Source organism: Sinohyriopsis cumingii, chromosome 9, assembly GCF_028554795.1.
Source record: "Sinohyriopsis cumingii isolate HCF-2022 chromosome 9, ASM2855479v2, whole genome shotgun sequence".
Lineage (NCBI taxonomy): Eukaryota > Metazoa > Mollusca > Bivalvia > Unionida > Unionidae > Sinohyriopsis > Sinohyriopsis cumingii.
The window spans coordinates 34,967,640-34,993,834 of record NC_142969.1 but is presented as its reverse complement, the minus strand read 5'-3'; the positions used below and the strand labels follow the sequence as shown (position 1 = coordinate 34,993,834).

General features: G+C 38.9%; 1 protein-coding gene across 3 annotated transcripts in view; it reads right to left on the bottom strand.

The window, feature by feature from the left end:
• Positions 1–26,195, bottom strand: part of LOC149791528 (beta-1,3-galactosyltransferase 5-like) — a 258,369-nt gene that overhangs the window by 79,407 nt on the left and 152,767 nt on the right. The window contains exon 2 of one of the 3 annotated variants that reach the window (XM_089970058.1): positions 4,040–5,571. The exons of the other annotated variants lie outside the window; for them this stretch is intronic. Coding sequence (XP_089826184.1) covers positions 4,375–5,538 — 1,164 coding nt within the window. The 5' untranslated portion in view covers positions 5,539–5,571 and the 3' untranslated portion in view covers positions 4,040–4,374. Of the gene's footprint in view, positions 1–4,039; positions 5,572–26,195 lie in introns of those variants that run through there. 3 annotated transcript variants of the gene reach the window in all.

Sequence of the window (26,195 nt, the reverse complement as noted above, 5' to 3'; positions counted from 1 at the left end):
AAGTGGTGATATTCAAGTCCTAGCTGCTTTAGGTCATTCTTTTATTGTTGCTGCAGATGTGAAAGTGCCTGGCCGAGATTATTTATAATTTCTGAATTCTGAAGATTGGATATAAAAAGGTTAATACAGCCTGACTGCATTCAATCTTGTAAATTCTCACTGTGTGGGAAGCTACATTTTAAGTTTGACTGCATTATTAACCTGGCGATCTCTATCAAAGTACCTGTGCTCCTCGAAGATATTGATAACCTAGGAATACTAATATTTCATTGAACCAACTCATATTCTTCTTAACTTTGTATGGACTATATTCAATAATTTGAAAAACAATTTGAACAATGAGTAAGAGAGACATAATTCACCAGACTGAAACGATATCTCCATTATAGTCCTATCGTAGCTTAATTTGACTTTTGACTTGAAAATGTGGATGCCTAATTCATGCATACCTTTGTGGAAAATTCCAGACATAATATTTGACCCACGATCAGATTGAACAGATTTGGACAGGCCAATTGAGTAAAATCATTTCGCAAAACTTTTACTATTGTGTTAGTGTTACTATTAATCAAAGGAATTATAGATGCACACATTATGGTCAACATGTATTGTTTTTTTTCACTTCTCTTTAGATAATTCACCGACACAATCTGTCATTATTCTGATAAAAGTTTCGTCGAATGCAGGAATAGGTTGCATATGAACCTTAGTTATCTTCCGATTGGGTAGTAACACCATTTAACAAGTGTGACAAGAACTGTAGTATTTGTAATCATCACGTTTTTGCCAAGAAAAGTTATTCAATATATTTCGATAAGTCTTATTGTTCTCAATATGAACAGCCAAAGGAGTTTTATTGGCCAGGCTTTGAATATTTTTTATATACGAATTTGGAACAAACTTTGATAGTTAACCGATAACTCGTCCGAAGCTGGTACCGCAGGTGGTCACCATTCGCTCATAAGGACCCCACATTAAAAATAATATACATATTTATATGGCTTCGGTTTCGCTAATGGCGCACTGAAACCATCATGAGAAATCTGGCTTATTTTCCTGTTCAACGACAAGTGATCCTAATTAGAGTTTACAAAAGAGCAGTTAAAAGGGAATCGCAGTCATCAATTGATTGATCAAAACGAAGAGTGAAATTGACCTCATCAAAGCCTGAACAATAAATGTGTCAGCAAACGTAATACTTTCCTTATCAACATCATTCTCGAGAGCTTTCTGTGCCATCGCTCTAGCAATTGCACAATATTTTATACATCCGCAATTAATTTATCAAATGTATCTACTTTCTGATCCAAACAAGTCAGTTACAAGTGGATTAACCACAACATGATATCCAGCTGGGTCATTGCCAATTAATAAACGAATTTCTTCGATTGGTAAAGACTACACTATTTCTACTGTCACGGACCATGAAACCAAGTCTGATGAAAAATTTACACAACTGAGAGGGACACTGACAAAGTCACACTCTACTCCCTGAATAAGAACACTCTCATTAGAAGACAACTTCTCAGATAAAGGTAAAGTGAATGATACTAAATGACTATGAGATGTACATGTGTTCATTAATATTTGAATAGGGATATGATTGGCAGAATCATTGAATGATATATAACCCTTTAATATGAATGGTTCATCATTCTCCATGATAAAATCAGAGTAGGATTTATTTAACCTAACAAATATGTTGCTTTCAATAAATGACTGTGACCGTGGCCTCTTAGATATAAGTGCATTTGCTTAATGTTCAGTGTCGTAGCAATCGAAAATAACGTGTCTTTTCTTCTTACAATAGGTGTGAGGTGGGAGATCGTATTTCACATGCCATCTGTAATTCTTTTATTCTAAATTGTAATTCCCTTTCTTCCTTTTGTTTTTCGTGAAACTCAAAATTTTCTAACTCCATTAAATTCTTGTATTTTAATTTTAATTCCATAATTTGCAAGTCATAGCCACATGGAGACCAATTAATCAAATCAAGTGCACTTTTATCCAAAACAATCTTTACCACCAAATAATGGACGAAAATAGTTTTTATTTCTTAAATCGTTAAAGCAGCATTTGCCTCTGAAAGATCATATTGTCTGGCAAGCTGGAGAAAATTATCCGTTATCAAGGTGTTCCGTGCGAGATTTGAAATAGAATTTCTCACTTTAGATGATATTAAGATTTCTAAAAGCTTAATTATTTCATTGGGCATATAACATTCCAGAAACAGTTTCAAAATGAACATTTTCTAAAATGTGTTAGAAATTTCGTATAAAAAGGACGAGCCTCTACATCTCTTGTATGACTCTATGGTCTTGAAATAAATAATAGAAATGAATGAAAAACTACAAGCCTTGTAGAGTTCAAAAATGTAAAAGTAAGAAAGAAAAAAAACCGAACATACTCAGTTGCCAATTAAATCCCAAATAATCCTAAAATTATATATACAAGTCCTAATAATTAAAGTTCTGAACAAACTTTACTGGAAATCCAGTTTGAATCCAATGCTGAATGTGTTCGTTTTTCTGGTTGGCTTGTATGATGTTGATGTGCCAACAGTCTTTTATTGGATCACAATAAATCATGGATGACATGTAACAAGCGGCAGATGAATGATGATAAAACTGAGGTCATTCTGATCACAGCACAAAGACTTTCTCATTCACATCCTTTACCTCAAACAATAAATATCAGCAACACCAACATTAAATTGATCAAGGATCAAAAGTTCAAAATACAGCTGCTCGGATCATCCTTAGAAGACCACGATTAGAGCACACCTTCCCGCTGCTCTGTACCCTACACTGGCTATCCATTCGATCCAGAATCAAACACAAAATTTGTTCTCTGTGCTACGTTTCACTGACGGTCCGACCTCATCCATTTTTGTACATACCAGCAAGATACTTTCGCCCCTCTTCTGACAATCGTATACTCATTATTCCTACTATGAAACAAAGTCACATGGACAGCGTTCTTTTGCATATCAGGGCCCAACAACTTGGACACAAAGACAGTGATCCCGTTCAATAGATTTCTTAAAACTAACTTATTTCGACTGCAAGAACAAACTTGAAGACCTAATAATGTTTCCTACCTTAAATATTTTCAGCATGTTTTTTATGTTTTCTAATTTTAGGGTGTTTGTTTTTGTAATCATATCATTATATATATTTTTATGATATATGCGTTTTCTAATGTTGTAAAGCGCTTAGAGCTTCTAAAGATTAGGCGCTATACAAAGTCTTCATGATTATTATTATTAATACAATTCAAGAGTAAAATCCTTGTTTTCAATTCCACTATGAATCCTAGTCTCTAATTCGAAGAATGTCTTCTTTTTTTTTTTTTTTTTTTTTTTTTTGTATATAGCCAAGCATATTCAGAGAAGAATCACTTGAGTTAAATGATTTGAATAAATAAAATTCCAGCCAAAATGAATTTCTTGACACAACAATAATATAATTGATTCTGCTAAGGTCAACAAACGATGAACGAATAATTCTTAAAAAAAAAAAAATTAACATGTAAAACGAGGACGTAAAAACAGACTCCGCATAAGGATCAAAGTACATTCTTCGAAAAAAAATTTAATATTAGAGACTCTGTCATCAAACCAGCAATAAAACATGACAATCGTCACGTAGTCTGACCATAAAAAATACAATGTCTTTGATTCAGCTTAAGATAATGATCCTCACTCAGAGAAAACAATAGTTGCTTACAAAATTGTCACTGACTGAACACAGTCATTTATCTGATACAATGTTATGTTATAAACAGCATATAATGAAATAAAAATGTAAAACCTAAGAAATAGACAATATAAATTAAATATACAACATAACAAAGACATTGCGTTGCAAAGATATATATATATATATATATATATATATATATATATATATATATATATATATATATATATATATATATATATATATATATATATATATAGATAGATAGATAGATAGATAGATAGATAGATAGATGGATGGATGGATAGATAGACGTTTGAAAGGTTAAGATAGAGAGGACTATGTAGGTGCAGAGGTAAATGTACAGGTACACAGAACGCATGAAGTTAAAAGCTAATAAAAAAATTCATTTGTTTCTAATGGCAATAGTTTTGCATATTCATGTAGTCAGAAAGAAATTCTATTATCCTGTCTTACATCCAAAGATCAGCGTAACAAAATGGTCGTTAATTATATGTCATTACTATCATTAATTATATTAGAATCGCAACATTAGAACGGTCATTATTATCTTTACTCTTTATGATTATACGTATCCCACAACATTTACCTTACGTTGTGTATTTACGTGTACCAATAGGCACAATGTGGTATATTAAAGATCCGAAAGTTGTTATCCAAAAATTGAACATACGTTGTTGCTGAAAAACCTGTATTGTGTGCAGTTTATTACTCTAGCCTGAGTAGTCAAGTTCAACAATACGTTCATACAATTGTTGTTTATGTTTGTTACTGCAATTTTTGAGTGTAATGAACACGGATCGATTTTCGTCTCAGACACATGAGTAAAATCACCAGAATGCTTAATTTTCATATCCAAAATAACCCGCATAACGCCAGTCATGAAGGCATCATCCACAGGACAATAAGGCAGTCTTTCTGCTAAATCAAGCATATCAGGTATTGCGTCGTAAGGCAAAATGTATGATGTTCCGCTGACGTAAGGAGGGTATCGAGAGCTTGGAAGTTCATCTTCCTTAACTGCATACTTACCTGCTCTCAGCACCGGTCCACCGTAATGATAGACGTAGCCATGTATGGTTTTATTGTTGATATTTGAATCTGTCAACAAATAATCGGAAAACCTAGCTACATTGATAAATGTATCATCGTCAACTTTCAGAATATATTTGACGCTGTCGCAATATGATTTTACCCATCTTAAACCGAACATCATTTTTCTTGTCAGATTGTAAGTTGACTCGCGGAAATCAAATTGTACGATGTCTTTGTACTCAGTACTTTCGTTTTGCACGAGTCTGTCAAACATAGCTCCATCTGTCATTCTTCCAAGCATGAATGCCAGCTTAGCAGATATGTTAAAAGATGAGGACTTCTGACTCGCAGAATCTCCCCACGTTCTCCTTATAGCTTGTCTCTGCATGGTATTGATGGGTAGGGAAAGTACAAATACCAATAAAAAGGGAGGAGATGAAGAATTACAAATATCCCTTCCATCTATCATATATTTTGTTGCATAAGGTGTGATAACATTATCCCATGAAGTAAAATAAATCTCTCTGATCTTTTTGATTCTCAATTGCGTGAGGCGGTTCCATACAGCTGCAACATTTGGAAGACGAGCTGTCATTCGACCAAATGTTTCTCCGTATTTATGTTTTGACGAATACGTACGATTGACAAGATCGTTTATTTGCATAACACTTTCGTTGTATTCTCCTGTCGTCGGATGCGGACGATTGACAAAGTCTGCACCAAAATAGATGCCGAATGCAGATGCAGACACCAAAATCATAAAGAGACATTTCTTATTCATCTTTGCGAGTATTTTAGCTTGAAACTCTTCGTTCTGAAAAAGAAACGTTAACAATGCAAACCCAATTTCCATGCAATTTGCTGATATTCTCATTCCCTGTCTGTCTGTATGTCTGTCCGTCTCTCACTCTCTCTCGTTCTCTCTATGTCTCTATCTCTCACTGTCTCTGTCTCTCTCTGTCTCTCAGTCTCACTCTCTCTCTCTCTCTCTCTCTCTCTCTATATATATATATATATATGTATGTATATATCTATAAATATATATGTATATATATCTATATATATCTATATGTATGTATGTATATATATATATGTGTGGGTGTATATATATGTATATATACATATCTCTGTATATATATATATATATATATATATATATATATATATATATATATATATATATATATATATATATATATATATATATATATATATGTGTGTGTGTGTGTGTGTGTGTGTGTGTGTGTGCGAGTAGTGTAGTGGGGCTGTTGGCGGACTATGGAAAACCCAGTCAAAAAGGTCATGGGACTGTTTGGGGACAAGGGGAAATTAACATGGGCAAATTTAACATTGAGTAGATGGGAGATCTGATACAAAAGGGGGCGTTTAGGGACAAGGGAAATCTCAGTCAAAAAGGTCGTGGGTATGTTTGGAGACAAGTGGAATTTAAAATGAGGAATTTTAACATGGGTGGTACTATAAAAATATTGGGCCCGTATAGAGACAATAGGAATGGAACAGGTGGGGTGACGTCACGGTACTAACTATTGGCAATTATGTGGAAAGGGGCTGACCTGAAATCGTGCTATCTTAGGTAAGCACATGTATAACACTAAAAAGGTTTGTTTTAGGCAAGAAATATTTCTTACACATATGAGTGGCCCGGAAGAAAGCCTTTGGGTTTCTTCTTTTTCTTCTAATTTCCTATATTCTTCAACAGCTTCTTATTTTCTGTCCTACACATTTTGTCTTATTATTTTCCTCCTCCTGTTTCTCCTTCTCTTCCTCCTATTTCTTCCACTTCTCATTTTCTTCTCTTTTTCTATTTTTTCGTTATATGCTCTCAGTCTTCTTCTATCCTCTTCCTCCTCCTACTCTTTTTTTTCTTGTTCCATTTTTTCCCTTTGTCTTTGCTTATACTTTCTTAAATTGTTTGTTTCCATCTTGATTCTATGGGGCCTGTGATAACAGTGATTCTCATCCAGTTTTACCAGCATCGCTTCAATCATCCCCAAATTGTTCACCACTTCCTGTAAAGTCTTCACTTTGTCGATTGTGTTACAAGCCATCTTCTTCTTTAATTATTTCTCAGAATATCTCGAATGACAGACGCTTTACTTTAGTTTTGTCAAGCAGTTACATGAAGGAAATCATCCCTTACACTCACTTTACATATTATCTGCTATCAACACAGAAGGGAAGGGTAAAACCCTAAAAATATACTATCAAAATCCCTAAGATCTACTATCCGCACAAACGTACGCGAACGATTACAGGCCCCAAAATATACCATCTAAAAGCTAATATATACTATCCACACAAACGTACTCGAACTCATGCAAACACACACTCTACTATCCACACAAACATACGAGAGCTCATTTAAACACACACACACACACACATACACACACACACACACACACACACACACCAGGAAAGGAGTTAGTGTTTATAATCCACACTTACAACGATTCTCCACTTGAATGGTCTCTTTTCTCGAGTATTGGATAGCTCTGAGAAGGGCTGTTGTTTTGAACTTCAGATGCACATGGCTAATGGTGACATCACCTAGGCCGTGCACCACAGACACAACGGAGGTTCCAGTCATTGTCCCAATTAATTGTAGCTGCTGAATGTGCGGAGGCAGTTTGAGTGGCCTCATCATCCCAAACGTCAGTTTGCAGGACCCTGAGGACTTTCCTGCTGTTGCTGGTGCTGCTCTTTCTGCTTCTGAAGTCTGTACTTCTCCGTCCACTCTTCTTGCTCTTTCTTGATTTCCTCTCTGAAGACCTCACCTATCAGGTCTCCGGCCACTTTCAGCATTCATACAGTCTCTATCTCTTCAAGCTTGGGTATCAGACTTTGCCTGACACGGTGCAAATGTAAGTAGGCTTCGTTTAGTTTAGCTAAACTAGAAGGCATGTTCATAGGAGGGCGAGTCAACAATTACTGGTCAGACTTGCTATCTATCTACGTTGGATTAAAGAGGTTTGCGCGCTTTCGAGCATGAACCTCTGCTTTATGCCTACACGTAGGTTATTTAACTGTTCCTAGAGGAAGGAATTGGAGCTACTTCCCCCAGGCATTTATGTGCTCAGGGAGCACTTTTTAATTGAAGCCGTTAGACAGTGGACCTTACAAGATGTCCTAACTATCTGAATGGAGGGCTTGAAGGTGAGTGAGAATAGAACCAGAACACACTCAACCTATTCCGTCGTCACTACTTAACTATATTTAGGTATGTATGAGTGGGAATGAACCCATCACACACTCATATGTTTGGTACTGAATTTTCAATGGTATTAAGGGCGTGCACTGCACGCTGTTTTTTTATGTCTGGACGTGGCAAGGGTAGAAAGGGTGGAAAGGCTGCTCCAAGGTCACAGGTCGGTGTACCTAGACTTCAGGGTATCGGGTCTAAATTGTCGTCCTACACAATTTTGAAACAAAAACTGTGCTGTTTTGAGTTTAGAATTTAGCTTAGAAGAGGTATCTTAAGTGACAGTTTTTAGTAACGTTTGCCACCTTGTTTTACTGGTCCTGATGCTTTTGGACTTTGTAGACCACCTTATATTTAGGATATCGTTGTTTTATTTACAGCCTTGTGCTGCTGGGCCTGATAGTCGTTGGTGTTTTAGCTCACCTTATAGATGCTAATTTGAGGTCTTTCTTTCCTAAGATTTTTATAGGTTTGCCACTTTGTGCGGCGGGCCCTGATGGTCTTGGGTGTTGAACCACCTTATATGCTCTAATTTTGGGGGCTTATAATTTCTCGTGATATTGATATTATTGTCATCTAGAGTGTTAAATTTTCAGAGGTATTGATGATGTTACGTGTATGCTAGATTATCAGGTATAGTTTAGAGAAAGGGAAAAGGAGTGATTTGACTGAATATATGAGAGAAATAGCTATAAGAGAAATTTTATAAAAAAAAAAGGATTTTTTTTATTTCTCCCTTTTTCCGAAGAAAAACAAGGGGATTGAAACATCAAATGCCCCCCCTTTTTTCCTCCCTATTTCTTTTCCTAGTTGCCTTTTTTGTCAGGTGTTATTTTATGTGGTTAGATTTGTTTGGTGTTATTTTATTTTCAGGCTACGTCTATTTGGTTAAGTCTGATATAATTGCCGAATACTCGGGTTGTTAAGACGTGTCAAAGATATCTGATCTTATTTTTTCCCCTTAAGTTTCTTAACCTGTATACTAGTTATGTGATGTATAATTTCAGGCTAAATCTGTTTGGATAAGACATATAATTTTGCCGAATAATGGGGTCTCTAAGACGTGTCAAAGACATGTGATCTTATTTATTCCCTATATTTAAGTTTGGTAGCCTGTACTAGTTGTTTGATGTTATTTTCAGGATAAAACTATTTGGATAAGACAGCTACCTTTGTCGAATACTCGGGTCGCTAAGACATGTGAAAGGCATCTGATCTTATTGGTCCTTACATTTAGTTTGTTAGCCTGTCTCCTAGTTGTAAATCACTGAATTATTTATATTTTATTTTGTAACCCAGATTCATGTATAAAGTTAATTATATTTATATATTTGAGATTGAGGCTAGGGTTGTTATTCATTAACATTCTGGGTATGTTCCGAGGATCCAATCTTATATTGTCAGAATAGAGATTACTCCGATTTATATGGTTCAAGCGCGGACGCGGTAAAAAACATCCCTACAATGTTTAGAGTCAGAACGCTATGATAGTTTGATTTGAGGATGAGGGATAGAAAGAAGTCAAACAGCATGTATCATGATATAATTTAAAACGAACGACATACAATTTTTCCAAAACACAACATTTTTATTCAAACATTTAAACAACCTATAATTAACCATAATTTTTTTCTTCAAAGAAACAAACAAACAGTTTTCAAATAACGATCTTTTTCTGACAAGGTTGAAAACGTTGTGAAGTGAAGCTAGATTTTCTCTGATGGAAGTCATTGGGCCATTGATGTACACTACGTTTCCTAGCTCAAGACAAAATATAACCATAATGGTCACAAAACCATCGATCTACTTTGTCATCGTTTCTAGAACAGTGACGATCAAAACAAGTCACTAAATGTTCTAATGAACACCCAGTACTGCGTTTATGAAGAAAATACACAAATAGTGTCCACACACCATGGAATCTGTGCCTTGTAATGTCACATTATTGTATCGTGTCGCCTGGGCATTTCTTCTCATAAAGTCAATGATGTCGCCTTCCAAAGGTGGCAATCACAATTCTCCACACAACCTTCTTTAGGAATGTTGACGGCTACCCAGTAGGTTTCTGGGAGATGACTGTCGTCCGTGTTGATGATATAAGCTGGACAGTCTTGAAGTGTGCGATGAGGCAGTTCATCTTTGGTACACGTGACAGGATTCCAAGAAGCAGTGTACCAACTGTGGTTCATATGGTAATACAGTTCCCAGGTATCATTTATTTGTGTTTTGTTGTTTTCTTTTTTCCTTTGTTCACGGGTAATGATAAATTATGAATTCAATCCGAACGTTTTGCTTGAAAATGTCTGACAAGTAACCGTTTCTTCGATTCGTGTCCGCACTTTGAACCAAGAGACCTTCGATGTGATGGATCACTACAGTCATCAATGGATAAGAGGAATGATCACGCAAGTCTTTATACCACTGATGCAACTCGGCTTCTTCCGAGATGAGATTCCCAGCTTCATCCAGATACTCGTCCAATTTTCTTCTTGACTCAGTATGAGACATTTATCGTGTTGAATCTGACATGGATGATCATTCTGACATCCATAGCAATCTTTCTTGATCAAAGTAGTATTTTTTTCTGCTAGGTGTTTGGCGAAACAGGAGACTAAATGTAGGTTCTTGTTCTAGCCATCTGGACTTCATCACTACGTTATTTCGTCTTTGTCTTGGGGTTCTACTTCCACAGTATCCTCCAATGCCATTTCCATATATTCTCCACTACTGAAAGGGGGATTACAGTCTTCCATATCTTCTAACAGTCTAGAATGACTTCTCTCAAACGGTTGATTTCTATCGTATTATCGAATTCGGCATACAAACTAAAGTTCACCCTTTCGTCACCTCGTTGTACTCCACCACATCAGAATACACAAATACCAAACTGAGTCCTTGATTCAGTTTCGTCACGGACTTTAGTTTGATTAAACTGAAGTTCCACACGAATCTGACCGGATTTTATAGAGTTGAAATGCCCTTCGTGGCTGCCTTGGTCTGGAGTGAAATCAAAAGCCCACAAAGTATAGCCTCCTGCATACTCCTTGTACGTAATGCCGTGACTGGTGTTGGTTTCTAACTGTCCGGTGGCTTCGTACAGGGATAAGTACAATCTCAAGTAATTCTTCTGGGTAAAGTTAGGTTCAAAGGGTCTGGTACACAATGTTTTGCCATCGTGACTGACTTCGATTTTGGACACGTAATAGTGCTTAAACTGGAAATGATTTTCATTGTGAAGTCCGTTGAAGGCGGAATTGCTCACGATACCAATGAACAACCGCTTGTGTAACTGTCAACAACGTCTAAGTATCGGAAGGTTCCTTTTTTAAGCCTTTCTAGCTCTAGGGGTGTGAAGGCTTCTTGTCCTTGCTGTGGCGTCAGGGAAACATGAATGCCTGACTCAGTAGTGTCCAGGGCATTTATAGGAGTCTCTCTTCGACCCAAAATGTTCTTGCCTGTTTTAATGAAGAGATTGTTTTCTGCTCTAAAGATAGCTTTTTTAGGGTTTTGTTTGTCGATGATGACATTTTGGAGAAGTTCTTTGCCTTGCGTCAAGGCGACATCTTTCAATGCGTACAATCCTCGTGTCACATCGGTTTTAAAACGGGGGCCACGAAACAAAAGGCCGATTTCAGCATATCTCACAGACCATGTCCTCGCAGTCGAGCGACGCTTCCGTACACTGGATACGTGACTTAGAACACGATAGAGAATCGATTTCAAAAATGGAGTTTCCCCGTGACTTTCTCTCTGGAGAATGTAATATTTTGTCCCAGATCTCCTTTTATAACAATATTGACAGTGTCATAAGAGGACTTACTGACGGGAACATATTGAGGATGTACAAATTCGCGGTAAACTTGATAGGATTTTTCACCTTCCTCTTAAGTTTTCGTGACAGCATCCACTTTGAAAGGAATGACGTCGTAGCGGCATGGATGTGTGTCCCACCTCGTTGTACTCCACCACATCAGAATACACAAATACCAAATTGAGTCCTTGATTCAGTTCTACAGGGGATCGAAAATACCTCACAAAGTCCATGTTATTCATAATGGTTGGTATGGTGACCGTTTTGGTAACTCTTGTGCGTGACCATATTGTGGTCTCCACCTAAAATGTCAAACAATTCAGGACAAAATCTAATACCTATCCTATATTCGTCATTATCAAATTTGATCAGGAGGCGACGGTCCACTTTATTTGCTCAATGGTGACAGGTTTGTTCAGTTTGGTCAGGACATTCTCAAATGCTGCATTGAATCTGACAGCAAACGCGTCCACCAGATGTTGGCCGCTAAAATAATAACCTGAGTTAATTTTAAACTCATAGATGTTCAATGTAGGAGAAATGTTGGGTATGCTCGATTTGCAGTGAATTTTGTTTGTTGTTCAGTGTTAATCATGGTTTGTTGCACTGCACCGTTCAGAACCTCGACCTCACATTTGTTTGGTTTTCAAGGACATTTAGCACTTCAGCAGGGTAAATGATTTCTACCAAAGCCACTTCACAATTGGCATCGTGATCTAATTGGATGTTCTGAGGTAATTTGACCGTGAAACAGCACTAGATATTGTTGTCAAACACCTCCATGGAACTGTCATTAAGTAGCGTCAAGTAAAATTGGTTATCATTGTTCATAATTCGAGTGTTCTGCTGCTGTCCGAGGGGTCGATCAAAATCAGAGTAGTGTCTAAAAGAGGATTATTTCGGTTGTTGTTGTTGTTATGGTGGTGACTGACGTTGGTCACAAGACTCCCGTTGTTCCCGTTCGAGAAGTATTTCAGGGAAGGATAGGGAAGAAGGTAAACGATGCAACTGCTCAGTAATGTTTCTTTAAATGTTTGTCTCCTTGTTGCAAACTCAAATTGGCAATGTTCCAATTTATAGACAGCATGATGACGTCACTTAGTCGTTCAGTAAAACGAAACATTTTGGTGGTCTAGTTGGGTAAGTAACCTTTGTCGAAAGTGCGTTTGGTTTTGCCAATGCGCACCCAATCTCCTGTTGAAAACACTCCACCTTTCTTGGGGACAGTCACCGTCGGGGACATAACAAACAGGCGCTCAAAACACATCTTGTCGGGAGTCACTTCTGGGGCGGGGGGCACGTCAGATGCTCCGATGGTAAGATTAGTTGTACGCTTGAACAAAATGCAGTAAGACGTCGATGTACTTGGGAATGTGTTGATGCGTAAAATATTTCCACATGCGTTCTTTAAAAGTGCCTTGAAAGCGTTCCACGATGAGGAATTTGGTTTCGGGATCCTCTGTTGTAAAAAAATGAATGTCACATTTCTTTAATTCTTTTTCGAAAGATTGGTTCAGTAATTCGGTGCCTTTGTCGGTTTGCCATCGAATAGGGTGACGACCGCTTTGTTTCAACACGAGTTTTAGAGCTCGCACTAATTCATTGCTTGATTTGGAAGTCAATGGCACGACCCAGGCTAATTTGGAAAAGACATCGATGACACAAAACAAATATTTGTACTTACGATTGCAGGTGGCCAAAAGAGGGACATCGGCCAAATCAGCTAGCCATTGATGATCAATACCCTCTTCTTGGGTCCAACTTCTGGAAAAGTTTCTGCTAATGGGCTTGTGTAAACTGTACGTGGCTTGTTATTGTAACCATCGTTGCTCTTGAGGTAAACGGACACTTTTCAGTCGAGTTTTTGCAGCACGATACAATTTCTTAACTCCTCCGTAACCTGCAGGATGGGATGGATCGTAGTAAATCCTAGTTAACACCCTCTACATTTTTAATAAGTCACCCACTCTTTCGCTGATGCTACTTTGGATCGGGAGAAATGGTGGTTCGGAAACGGCTTTACGTGTCCGATGTGCCATGTGAGCAGAAGTCGAGGGAAGTGATGGTGGTGGGGATGGTAATGTGATGGCTTTAGTATCTTTTTCTTTTTCACTTCTAGTTTCCTTTCTTTCTTTTTCACTTCTGTCGAAGGAAGAATGGACATCATCTTTTTATCCCAACCTTTAAGTTCTTCTCGGTGGGGAGTGGGGGAAGGGGTCAACAAGGACACTGAAATCTTACTAGGAATGGGAGCTGCTGACGGTGCTTGAAAGACTTCTCGTACCTCTTTTTCCTCGGGCATTTGAGGCGCTGCGTCTCTTTTGACCTCTGGAAGTATTGCTGTGGTGGTGATGGTGATGGACTTTTCATCAGAGTTTTACAATCTTTCAGCGTGAACTCAGAGCTGTTTCATCTAAAGCTTTCTTGAAAGAGTTGTATCGACTTCAATTCGTGTTGTAACCAGAACATCTAGGTCAAATAAGGATTGGGAATCAAATGCGGGGTCGGTTCTTCGTGCCAACGATAGTATTTCATCATTCGTTTGTAAGGCACTAAAGCAAGGTTTCGTCCTTCCATCAAATATCAATGATCACGACTGAGATCTTTTGACTCCAGAAGTCCCTTTTATTTTCTTGTTCCCTTTTTATCTTGCTCCAATGATTCCTCCTTGCATTGTTCCTAATACTCCTTACATCAATGGTCCTAATAACATGGGACAAATTCTTCCTCATTCTTTTGACGGATGGGTATTTTCTTTTCGACCATTTGCAAACAACGTGTCGATGCTTGGCTATGCATTCTTTCTGATGTGGAGCCAAAGGTATCGTGCCTATCAAGACATTCAAGCAACATTCACACACGGTATCGATGACATCTTTGGAGGCTATTTGAATGAGTTGTTTTAGCATTGGTGAAGGAGCTTTGGACATGATAAAGTACATGTCCCAATATTTGAATAAACGAGGAGGAAGTCCTTTCCTTTTATTTCTTTTATTAATCAGAGAGTGTGTGCACTTGTTTTAGGGGATATCTTTGGGCGTTCAGAAGCACAAAAACGCTAATCCCCATCCTTTACTGCAAGTCTCTTTTATACTGAAATCCGCCGCCACTGATTGTCTTTACGTCGTATCAACTTGATGACAGGCATCAAACGTCGTGGAGGGGTTCGTAACGCACTAAATCTGGAAAGTTCTTTCTTGGACAAATCCAGGAAACTCTGCAACATACCTGATATCTCTTGAACTTTGATTTTTGAGCGGGTTCTTCCTGAGCTGCTGCCACTGCAGCTAGAGAGGATGGTGTCACCGCTGGATGAGAAGTACTGGGAGACACGGGTTTCCATTGTTTCATCAAATGAGGAAGAACGGGTGTCAAATTGAGTTTGGCAGGCATCTCTAACAAAGGAGAAGTGGAAGAAGCCGAGGCTACTAGAGACGCTTCGACCATCACTGGTCGCATGGTTTGCGAGTGTAAGGTTTTGTCCTGGCTGAAGTGTCTTACTTTCGAATATAAGCTGTTTTCTGGGGCTTTTCTTTTTCTGTTGACGTTTCTGTTTCTTTTTCCGTGGGTTTTTCTTTTTCAGGGGCTGTGACCTGGTCTTGACACACTTACTCTTTTTCTTATTTTGGGTCCGTTTGGCTTTTTGGGATTGTTTTGTTTTATTGGGAGATTTTTGTGTACATTATGATCCCATTTTAAGAAGGAGCAAATTATGACACCACATAGAGAACCGCTACCACACGATTTCAGAATGATTCTTTCATTGGTCTGAGTGTCGATGCGGATGTCTTGCAGTAGTTGAAGCGCTTTCACCGTAAACTATCGTAATACTTCCTTGAGACTGGCTTCTAAGACACGAGCAAGTATGTTTGGATTTTTTTCGCGACTGACACCGTACAAGGAATGAATCAATTTGACGGGAAGATGATACTGAAGGGACGTCATGTTGATGCTATGTGACACAGACTCAAAGTGTCCTTGGTTTTATAGACATTTTTGCTGTTCTTATTGCTAAGTCGACGACGGGGACGTGTACAAGACAGGTCTCCCGTCTTGGCACCAGTGGTGAAATAGATGGGTACGAAATCGCAAATAATCGGGAGTAGTGGGTTTTATATTGGCGAGTAAATAGGCGTGTGGGGTGCGAGTGGCATCGTCGCACGCATGAACCAGCGAAGGCGTTCCTAACTGTTTGGCTATGACTTGCACTTGCAATTGATCTCTAGGGCCTTTAAACATGACCACTTAATGAGCATCGAGACTGAAGGTGCGAAGGGTTTACGTTTTTGAAAAGAGAATTGGGTGATGCAAATGACACTGGCATTACGATGTTACCCTTTGCGCGTAAACCACAGTTTAATTTATTCTTCGTCTTCTCCTAATATGTCGTGGAAATGACCAGATGGGTTTGGCTGGGGTAAGACACGAATGCCTTCCGCAAAGACGATGGAATCGCCTTTACTTTCTCGCAAGAGACCACGCCGATTGCCACTCTTTGTAACACCACACGATCCATTGAGGCGGACGATCGATCAAATGATGTTTAAGTTCGATCAAAAGTTTGACAAATTCGGTTTTGCCTGAACCACTAGGTCCAGCAATTAACATGTTAAAGGGATAGCAAAGACAGAAAGGCCTCCCAACTGGCACGATCTTAAGTGTTCTTTAATGACTTTGAAAGTGGAGCAAGAGAGAGCATATACAGAAGAGGTAGCCATACTGAAGGGAATGCCACTTTTGACACGAAGACAGGCAAGACAAGACCTTTATAATTTTTTCAGGACATGTTTATTGAACTTTTTTTAATGGAACTACAAGAAAGACAAAAATACATAAAAGCCTAAGGGTACAATAGGTACAGCGATAAAATACACATCAAACCGATCAAAGTGGAATAAAAACAAGCCTCTGTACAACATTGTTTTGGTAACCAATGTGTCTTAGGGACAGTATGTAATATTCTTACAGTCTCTACATTGTGTACAGTCACATTGGAGTCCTCGCGGAATGGTCCTTCGGGAATGTCTATGACAATTAATTCCTGAAGGGAGTGGTTGTCCTTGGTGTCTCGTTCTGTTTCTTCTGACACCGTCACTAAAACAGATTGAAAAAATTACGTTTTTCCACCGGACGTTTGAATTTAGCGTCACAACTCTTGGGCATAATTGGCCACATTTTAGTCCAAGCCTCGAAACCCCAATTTCTCCAGTCACGTACATCTGTCTAATGAGGGTGTAAGTCACATGCTACACACACATCGTCGTACAAAACCTAAACGTTGACGAACCTTTTTTCCCGGAGAGGTCGAGAAGTATCCAAATTTAAACGCAAGTCTTTTAACAAAATGCGTCCCTCATGGACATTTATTTGGTGGTAAGTATTGTTCGCAAAGAGTTCACAAGGAATCGACTGGTAAACGAAAACCCAGAAAGCAAGTCGCAAACATACACACCACACGTCGACCCCGATTCATGGGACACAGTTGTCGTAATAAATATTGGTAATCCTCCATCGTTTGAATACTTTCATTGATTTCCTTCCACGGACTCTGTTGTTTACACCACTGATAAAGGTTGTGGCATGGTAGGTCGTTTTTATTCCTCTTTTAGTAGAATGCAATAAGTATACTTTCTGTCTACACAAATATGTTTGTACTCCAGTAGCGAATCTAAATGGTTTAGTCATTAATTTGCACATCGCAACACACAGTTCAGAAGTTTCCTCTTGAAATAAGTTTACGTTATGTGAAAGATTTTGAAAACCCTCTAACTCTTCATCTGGAATTCGTTGCAGTAGGTCAACTATGTGGTACACACAATGAGTCACAACAAACCAATCCTTGTCTCCCACGTCCAGTTTAACAATATCTGACCACTGAAACACTTTCATATGAATCAATCATCTTATAACATTCATGTGACATTGATTTAAACATCGGTGACGTGACAGATGCAATTGCTGTTTGCGTTTCACTCGTATTTTGACCAGCTCTCAGTAAAGGCGTTCTCTCAGCTCCACGGGAAAATCACGAATGTTCTCTTGTAACGTATCAATGATCTATTCAGACAGTATTATTTTATTTAAAATTTTCTCCTAGAACGAAAGTAATGGACATAGTAATTTCTGACCACTGCCATTCAGGGTAACGGTCAAGAATGTCCATAAAATCTTTTAATGTAAACGGTTTAAATCGGAATAATCGGATAAATGCAGAATTGATCCAGATAAATCTGACAAGTTTGTTGACTTTTTCACTTTCCTCTTGTGAATTTATCGACACAAACGTTCCACAGTCACCAATTGAGATTTTGCTCTGGAAAATCGCTGTCAAACATCCTTGTAGATCTTCTCTTGTAGTTCGTTTGGTAATCGCTGAAGATCACTTTTCAAATGGGGTTTAAATACCTGTCTCAGTGTTGTCTACCGTTTGTCTCCTAGCCAATCTGGTTTGTTAAACGACATGGTATGCCACTTCAATGGCTAGGGTACCACTAAAGGTAGTTAGTGACAATGCGGAGACCATCGAATATGTTCCAGCTAAGCCGTATCTTTCTGCTCCCACTCGTGTAGTGACACACGCAACTGAAGAACTTTACTTTATCCACTTCGCCCAACTAGAATCGTTCGGCTCTGGCTAATTCTTGGGGGGGGGGGTACTCCCAGATATGTAGGCCATTTGCCCTGGAACATTAGGAATGGACTTTCAAAATTGCAATATTCAGGCAAGTGAACAGGAAACGAATATTCGTCCTTCACAAGCTCATTTCTACCGTTACTGTGAAATACGCAGAAGTTTTCTCAGTTTTAGATGACATCCGTAGGGTGGTAGCTGCATGGTTTCACGTGAAGGATGACATTGAAAATGAAAATCAGTAAAGTGATAATGTATTCTGTAACGAGTGGCATCGCTTTCGCATCCGTTAGGTTTGACACTCACAGCATCACTATCCGTGGTAGGTGTAGTGGTAGTAGTAGTAATCATAGCAAAGTTCCCATGATACTTTACTGCATCGCTGAGGTCACAGCGTATGGCATCTCCCTCATAACAAGGCACAGCATCGTATTCCACTTGATAATCACCGAACTTGAATGATGTATGTTTAAAATGATTCATCTTTCTCGCGTGGTCTTGGTAGTTACAATGAACTATCAGTCTTGGAGATTGACTATCTGCATATGCTGACCGTTATAGACGTGTCCGTATGGCAAAGTGAAGTGGCTGAGAAGTCGCACTCGCTTCTGGTACACGATTTCATACACTTTTTCCAGAGGTCGACTGACGATTTGGTGTATGGGTAAACGTACAATCTTGTGCGGCTTGTAGGTGGTTACTTTAAAGTTTCTACTCTGTCCAGACTTTAAAGCTTTTTTCATCACGCCAATGTTCACCGCTCGACTAGTGCGATAATTTTCAATCCTTTCACTTCACACTCCGTGTGCACCTCTCCTTGTTTGTCTCGGCATTCGTAGCCATACATTGTAGGACTGCCACTAGCAAAACTTAGAATCTTGTCGTCGGGGTGTTCATCCGTCCATACTCATAAATGGTCTCCTTCAATGAAATGGTGACGTTGATCCAGGTGATCGATCTAGATGCAACTGTCCGTGTCAAAGTACCGGACACTATCTCCTAACATTCTACAGCTTCTTATATTTTTAAGCGAGCATGGGCTGTAACGTAGGCCGCATTGGTGATATTTTCAATTTCGTCGGCTTCTGCAAAGTCCAGTTCTTTTTCGTAATTGACTAAGATCAAGTCTTCACGAACGAAGTCTACGTGTTTCATGCATTTAGGTTGGTCGTGAATCATCTGGAAGTACCGGGTAGGTTCTGTCAAACACTCCGTCTTGGGTAAACTCGGTCGTTGTGCTATTTTAACCCACAAGCAATTTGATATCACTTTGGTAAACGACCGCCTTCCTTAGTTTTTCTCCACGTGATCTAAAGTGATGCCTTTCTTCTCCCAGTATTTCTCTTTGAATTTCATTTGGTCTTCGGTTGTGTTGCACCAGGAAGGATATCCGCTGACTTTTTCTATCAATTTAAAAAAGGCATCCACGTAGTCCGCGAAAATGCCTTTCTGTGTCTCGTCGCCCTTGTGGTACTGTTCTGTCTTGAGAAACTGGTAACTTTCGTACACTTTTAACAGTTGGTATCCAAAGTCCGGATCTTTGAACAAGTCCACGCTGACCCAGGTTCCCATCAAGGAACGTTCTTACTTGGTGTGATGACACTGTTGGTCTTGATTGCTCGTTTCGGCGCAAGTAGGGCACAAGGGAATCATTAATTTTTCCTTGGCAATGGTGAGGTAAAACGGGATGGTACAAATTCATGGGAAGCAAGACTTTTCACTTGATCAATCCTTTCGTATTGTCGAATGTTGTTCAGGTCGATGTGTTACGTCATCAATTGTTGATGCTCTGCGGAAAAGCGACAATATTTGCACACGTATAGATAGAGCAAAAACACTTCCAAGTATTTGATTTCTTCTCCATTCTCCCCGTCGGCTTGGTACAGTAAACATGTGGCATTCGTCCGTCCTCCGTACAAACTGACCCTCGGGTTCAGTGGGTGCACCAACTTTTAACTTTCAACGATGCGTTTAAACTTGTACACGATCTTGGGGTTTTCTACGTCCCAGCCATCTAATGATTACGTTCCGTGTTTTCGCCACCTTCTTTGCGGGCGTGTTGGATCCATTTGTATTCCTTGTTGCAAAAATAATGTAGCGAGCGTATGGCTTTGACCGAGTATTGAAGTTTGACAAAGTTCGTCATCTGACGGCTAATGACAGCCAGGGTGTTTTCAGGCATGAATTCTTTGCGGTACACAATAAGAAACACGATTTGGCAATGGTGCAGGCCTCTTTCAAATGATCCATGAACAGTTCTCGAAATTTCCATAGCAACGCCGTAAAATGGCCACGTCGGAGCGACAATACTTTAACATTTCTTCCTGAAAGTCGAAGGGGTCCGAGGTGTGATTCTGTTACCAAGCGTAGAAAAATTCTTGTTGTTCGGTGCGCATTTGTCGGGGTCTTATTAGTGAGCTTCAGGCTAATGGGGTAAAACGGTTTGTTGATTGGCTTCGGTATTGAAAAAGTGCGGCAAATAGCCTTTGGTCATTTCTGCCATTCCACACGTTTTAGGCATTCGACTCAACAGCATGGCTTAGTAACTCATCGAATTTTTAAACTGCACTTGTCCCACTTGCATTGAAATGATTTTGGTTCCGTTATAAGTCACTTTACGACGTTCGTTACTTTGTTCCGTATAGTATCTCAAAAGAAACTGTCTATCGTATCCCGAAAAACTGTGAGCCATCTCCATGGCATGGCGATGACATTCTCGTTACGTTCGATGTCCTCTTGACTCCACGTCTCGTCGATGGAGTTTTGGATCCATTGATCAAAATCGGACAACGTGTTCGGTCCCCGAAAGATTTTGGTTACGTCCTCCAGGAATCTTGCGATAGTGAGGGAAATGACTAATGATAGGCCCTTGGATGCACTTGTCGCACGCTCAATGACCCACACATAAATCGGGAATATGAATGCCTGTCTCTTTAATGCATTTTAAATCGAAAATAATGAAATTTCCTTTCATACTGTCATCTTCATTTTCTTGTTTGGAATGGTATTTTTGAATGTAGCATTCATGTTTCAAGTCTACGATTTGGTGACAAATGTGATATCGTTTCTTTCTGAACATTTGTGTGCCTTGGAATTACTGGCACGTATGCCTTGTTACACAAGTAGGGCACAATCTCAGCAGTTGGCATGCACTTTTCGTCTATGAACCTTGCGTCTTTGAATGTTGTTGGTAACAGGCAGGGCCGACAAAAGTTCGCTGACAAGCAGGGAAATGCACTTGTTCTTGTCCCTCGTCAAGACAGGGCTAGAGGCCAAACATACCTCACATTTCGTTCCACAATGCATGTGCTGCTTTTGATTGTTATAGCCATAGTCAAATTTCTCACAATAATAACTGTATCCCAGGAATTGGGCAATATTGATGATGGCATCACAATGTTCATCGTGATGATAGACGTGAACGTATTTTCCGTCTTCGAAACCTTTGCCTCGAAATAACAGAGGTCCGCGCCGTTCTTGAGGGTGCACCTTTAAGGTGTAGTGTGGAGCCAGGACAGCTTGCAATGTTTGCATTTCAGAAATGCCACCGGGCGTGTCCATGGATATCCCCGCTTGCTGTGAGAGGAGTTCTGCTTCTCTTCGTTGTTTGCCTCGGTTCGATTTTCGAATGTTCTCCCTGACTCTTTTTCATTCTACCGTGTCAGTCTTGTTGACATACGTTTGTCCCACCACGATGGCTCGGCCTAAACGTATCATGTCTTGAGGGTTGTTTATTAGAACTAGGCTACGCTTGATGCTACTAAGTTCGTCCACCAATAACACCATTTTGCGTCCTGTCCCTTGAAGAATAGAAACGTGGGTCATGAACAGTGTCGCTTTTCCATCGGTGATCTGAAACTTGTCGTTGAATTGTCGCAATTGTTGAATCTTGTCGACGATTTTGGAAATTGTCAATTGTGCTGGGCTGCTAAACTCGACGCAAATGGGTTGGATTTCAAACTCTGGTGATGAATGGAGAGTCTCAAGCGACCGTCTTATTTGATTTTTCATTGTCGTTTCAGTATGGCAACACAGAATCCCATATATCGGCGATGAACTCTTCTGCTTTATCCAGCGGTACGTCTCATTTGAAACTTCACAGCGTACTTGTAAGCCGTGGTTCTACGTTTTCTAGAGGACCGCTTTTCCGTCTCTCGAATGTGCTAGTACTTTTCAGTGGTTCATGGTAGTGAACGCTTGTTGGGTGTAGACGCTCTGGGTCTGGATTCTGGCTCCTTCATATCCTCTTCAAAATCGATGTCATGAATTTGAGCAAAGGCTTCAGCTACTGTGCGCAGGGATAGATCTGGTTTCTGTCTCTTACTTTCTTCTCCTTTTTCCACCAAATGATGCGGTCATATTATCTTGACTGCAAATAGTCAAATGACTACATGTTAAACGGCATTAGTCCCTATATCCATGTCAGACCAGTGTCTTCCCTATATAAAGGGTCAGAGTCTTCCATCCCACTGTTCATTTCACTCTCAAACCGACCAGAACGATAAAAGATCCCACACAGATCTAACTTATGATCAGAACGTTGCCAGGTGTCATATGAAAGTTTTCTTCAGACAAGCCAACGGACTTATCCCCTCCTTTCGAGAAGGACGTTAAGATACTTGTTATATCTGTAAGAAGAAAGGGCATTGGGCTACAGTGTGTCCAGACCGTCGAAAAATGCAAGACAGATGCCAGAAGAGATAAAAGTCAATATACCTGTTATCATTGTCAAAAAAGGACATTGGTATTCTGAATGCTCTAAAAACAACAGGAGTAAGACGAAGAGAGTGGATCAGAACAGATAGAAGAAGAGGTACCTTCACAAAAGGGAGAAGCCAGACACGTCCAGAAAGAGAAAAAAGAGAAGGAAACAAGACGAGGAGAAAGTGAGGAAGACGAGGAGACAAACATGTGAAACTGAAGAAATTAAAACGACAGGGATAGCGAACAAAGACAGATGAAGTCTATGAACTTTTTAAAGTATTGCGTTGTGAATTGGATGTAAAATTTGTACCAGAAAAGACCAGAGAGAAAACGTGTCTATTGGTTTTGATTTTTTAGAATAAGGACCTAGACTCACGCATTCACACACGTACATCCTGGGTCAAAAAAGAGGTTTGGAGTTGTAGCTGATTTCGGCAAAATGAATACTACCTTTGTTCGAGAAAAGTAGGTGTCTCTGAAAGGGACCGTTGGGTGTTTGTTTTTTAAACAAACAATCTCAGGAACTGGACGTAATCCGATTTTACTGCCTTAAGCCTTTGCCATGGCCAAGGCCTGCCAATGGAATTGCTCATGTCAAAAATTAGGTAGAAGCCACTAAGGTTAGTATATTAGGTGTAGCAACAGGATTCGGCTGTTTGACTTGGGAAGGTCTTTTTCTCTTGGGTCATATTTAAGAAATCTGATGCATTTGTTTCAGACTCGTTAACTGTTAAAATATCTAAGAGTACCATCACCGTTTGACTTTCACTGTCATCATTCTCTCTTAGACCCTGTTTCTTCTCTGCTGCTGCTTCTTCTTTCTGTCGTTTCCTTCTTGCCTCTTCTTCTTGTCGATGTTGCTGTTGAAAGAGACAAGCTAGTTATGATTCTTTTTGATAATGTACAAATTTCCCCAATTCTTCTCTCTGTCTCTGTTTAAAATCTTCGACGTGTAGTAAAGAAGGAGAAGGTGACGAAGGTACTGGTATCGGAATAAATACTTGCAAAGAAGAAAGAAAATCCACTTAATCCCAATTAAAATTGGTCTCTTCTCGAAGTAAACCTTTGTTGACTTTGTTAGCCGCTGATATACCATACCTTTCGTCTCCACTGCCGGTGCACAACAATTCATCGTCTTCTTAGTTTCGGTCATGTTTGAAAATACTGTCGCACTGATTCAATGGAAGCACAGACGCTAACGTATCTATACAGGGAATGTGACGTCACAGACATCTCTCTTCGGATTGGAAGACCGACTTTGCACTGTGACTGAGTTTTAGAACGCGTGTTTGGATTGGTGAAATAGCTCAATCATTTTCGATCCTATCTTCCACTTTAAATAACAGCTTTTCACTGCAATTCCTTCACCTGTTCTCGTCACAAGAAGTGGACAAACATTGAATCATCTACTCTCGCATCATCGATGTTGTTCAACCCAGACTTACCAATGTATGTCAGATCATCATGGACAATTATCCGGATCACAGATACGAGCGTTTGGAAAAGAACAATCTGTGTGGAGAGACAAGGCTGCCTGAAGAGTCAGAAGAAGTTTGAGGAAGAGAAGAAGAGCTACGTGGTGCCCTCTGTGTTAACGGAATGATGTTGACATAAAATCAAAGGCCCTTTTCAGGGCCACTCCTATGTCTCGAAAAGATTTGTTTTCTTGCCAAAAACAATTTTGTTAGTGTTATACATGTGTTATACATGTGTTTTCCTAAGATAGCACGTATTTAGGTCAGAACCTTGCTACATTCTTGACAATAGTCAGTACCGTGACGTCACCACACCTGTTCCATTTCTATTGTCCCCATAAAGGCCCTATACTTTTATAGTCCCACCAATGTTAAAATTCCTCATGTTAAATTCCATTTGTCCTCAGACTTGATCACGACCTTTAAGACTGAGATTTCCATTGTCCCTAAAAGCATCCTTTTGTATCAGATCACCCATCTACTGCATGTTAAGTTTGCCGATGTTAAATTCCCCTAGCCCCACGACCTTTTTTTTACTGGTTTTTCTATAGACTCCAAATAATCCCAACATACTACTACTGTGTAAACTATTCAGTGTGACAAACTGACAAATAATTTGATTCGATACCTATAATATTGGAAATTGTTATGTATGTTTAATTTACTTTGTTAGTTTGTTAGTTTTGTTTTATTTTATTTCATTGCATGTGATTGCATTGCAACATTGTATGTTGGACTTGACATTGTCCAAACTTGAGTTCATTTCTGTTTGACCCAAATTGACTTGGTATTTTATTAACTGTAAACAACTAATACATAGCCAAATTATAATCTATGTGTATGGGTTTAAAATCAGTATTATTATTAACAGGAGAAGTAAATTATGTTTATTTGAGTCCATGTTTAGAAATTTCTGAAGTGAATTTTGCACACTCCATGTAATTGTTTTGTAAACAGCAGGGTCATTCTAGAAGGTTATTTTCGATTATATAATGCTTTTGTTGTTATAAAATGCTAATTGCGACATGAGGTCAATTAGAGAATTAAATGTATAAAGTGTAACTGAGAGGAATGTATTAGTTGCTTTAAGATCTAGCACCTTGAAATTGCATATTGTGTCCATTATAGTTTGCTTTCACTTCTTCAAATTATTAAATTCAAGCAATTGTTTTCTCTGGAAATACAAAGATGCGCTGATAACATTCTTGGAAAGAGACATTCACTGGGATTGATAGTGTATTCAAAGCCGGAATTATATTCATACGATTTAACAAACGACTGTTGGCATATTAACACGCTATGAGCTATAACAGACACATAATCACCTTCAACTTTTAGATTTATTACGGACTTGTACGGAGTTTTATTCAGGACTTTAAATTTTTAGGACTTGACCCTGTAATTCTTGGATTAATTTGAGTTTAATTTGAATTCCCAATACTGTAACATCTTTCTTCTCATTTTAATTTTGTATTCTAGGGAAGAAAATTATTGCTACATTAAATATTTAATCATACTATATTGAGAATTAATTTTAATATATTAATATATATATATATATATATATATATATATATATATATATATATATATA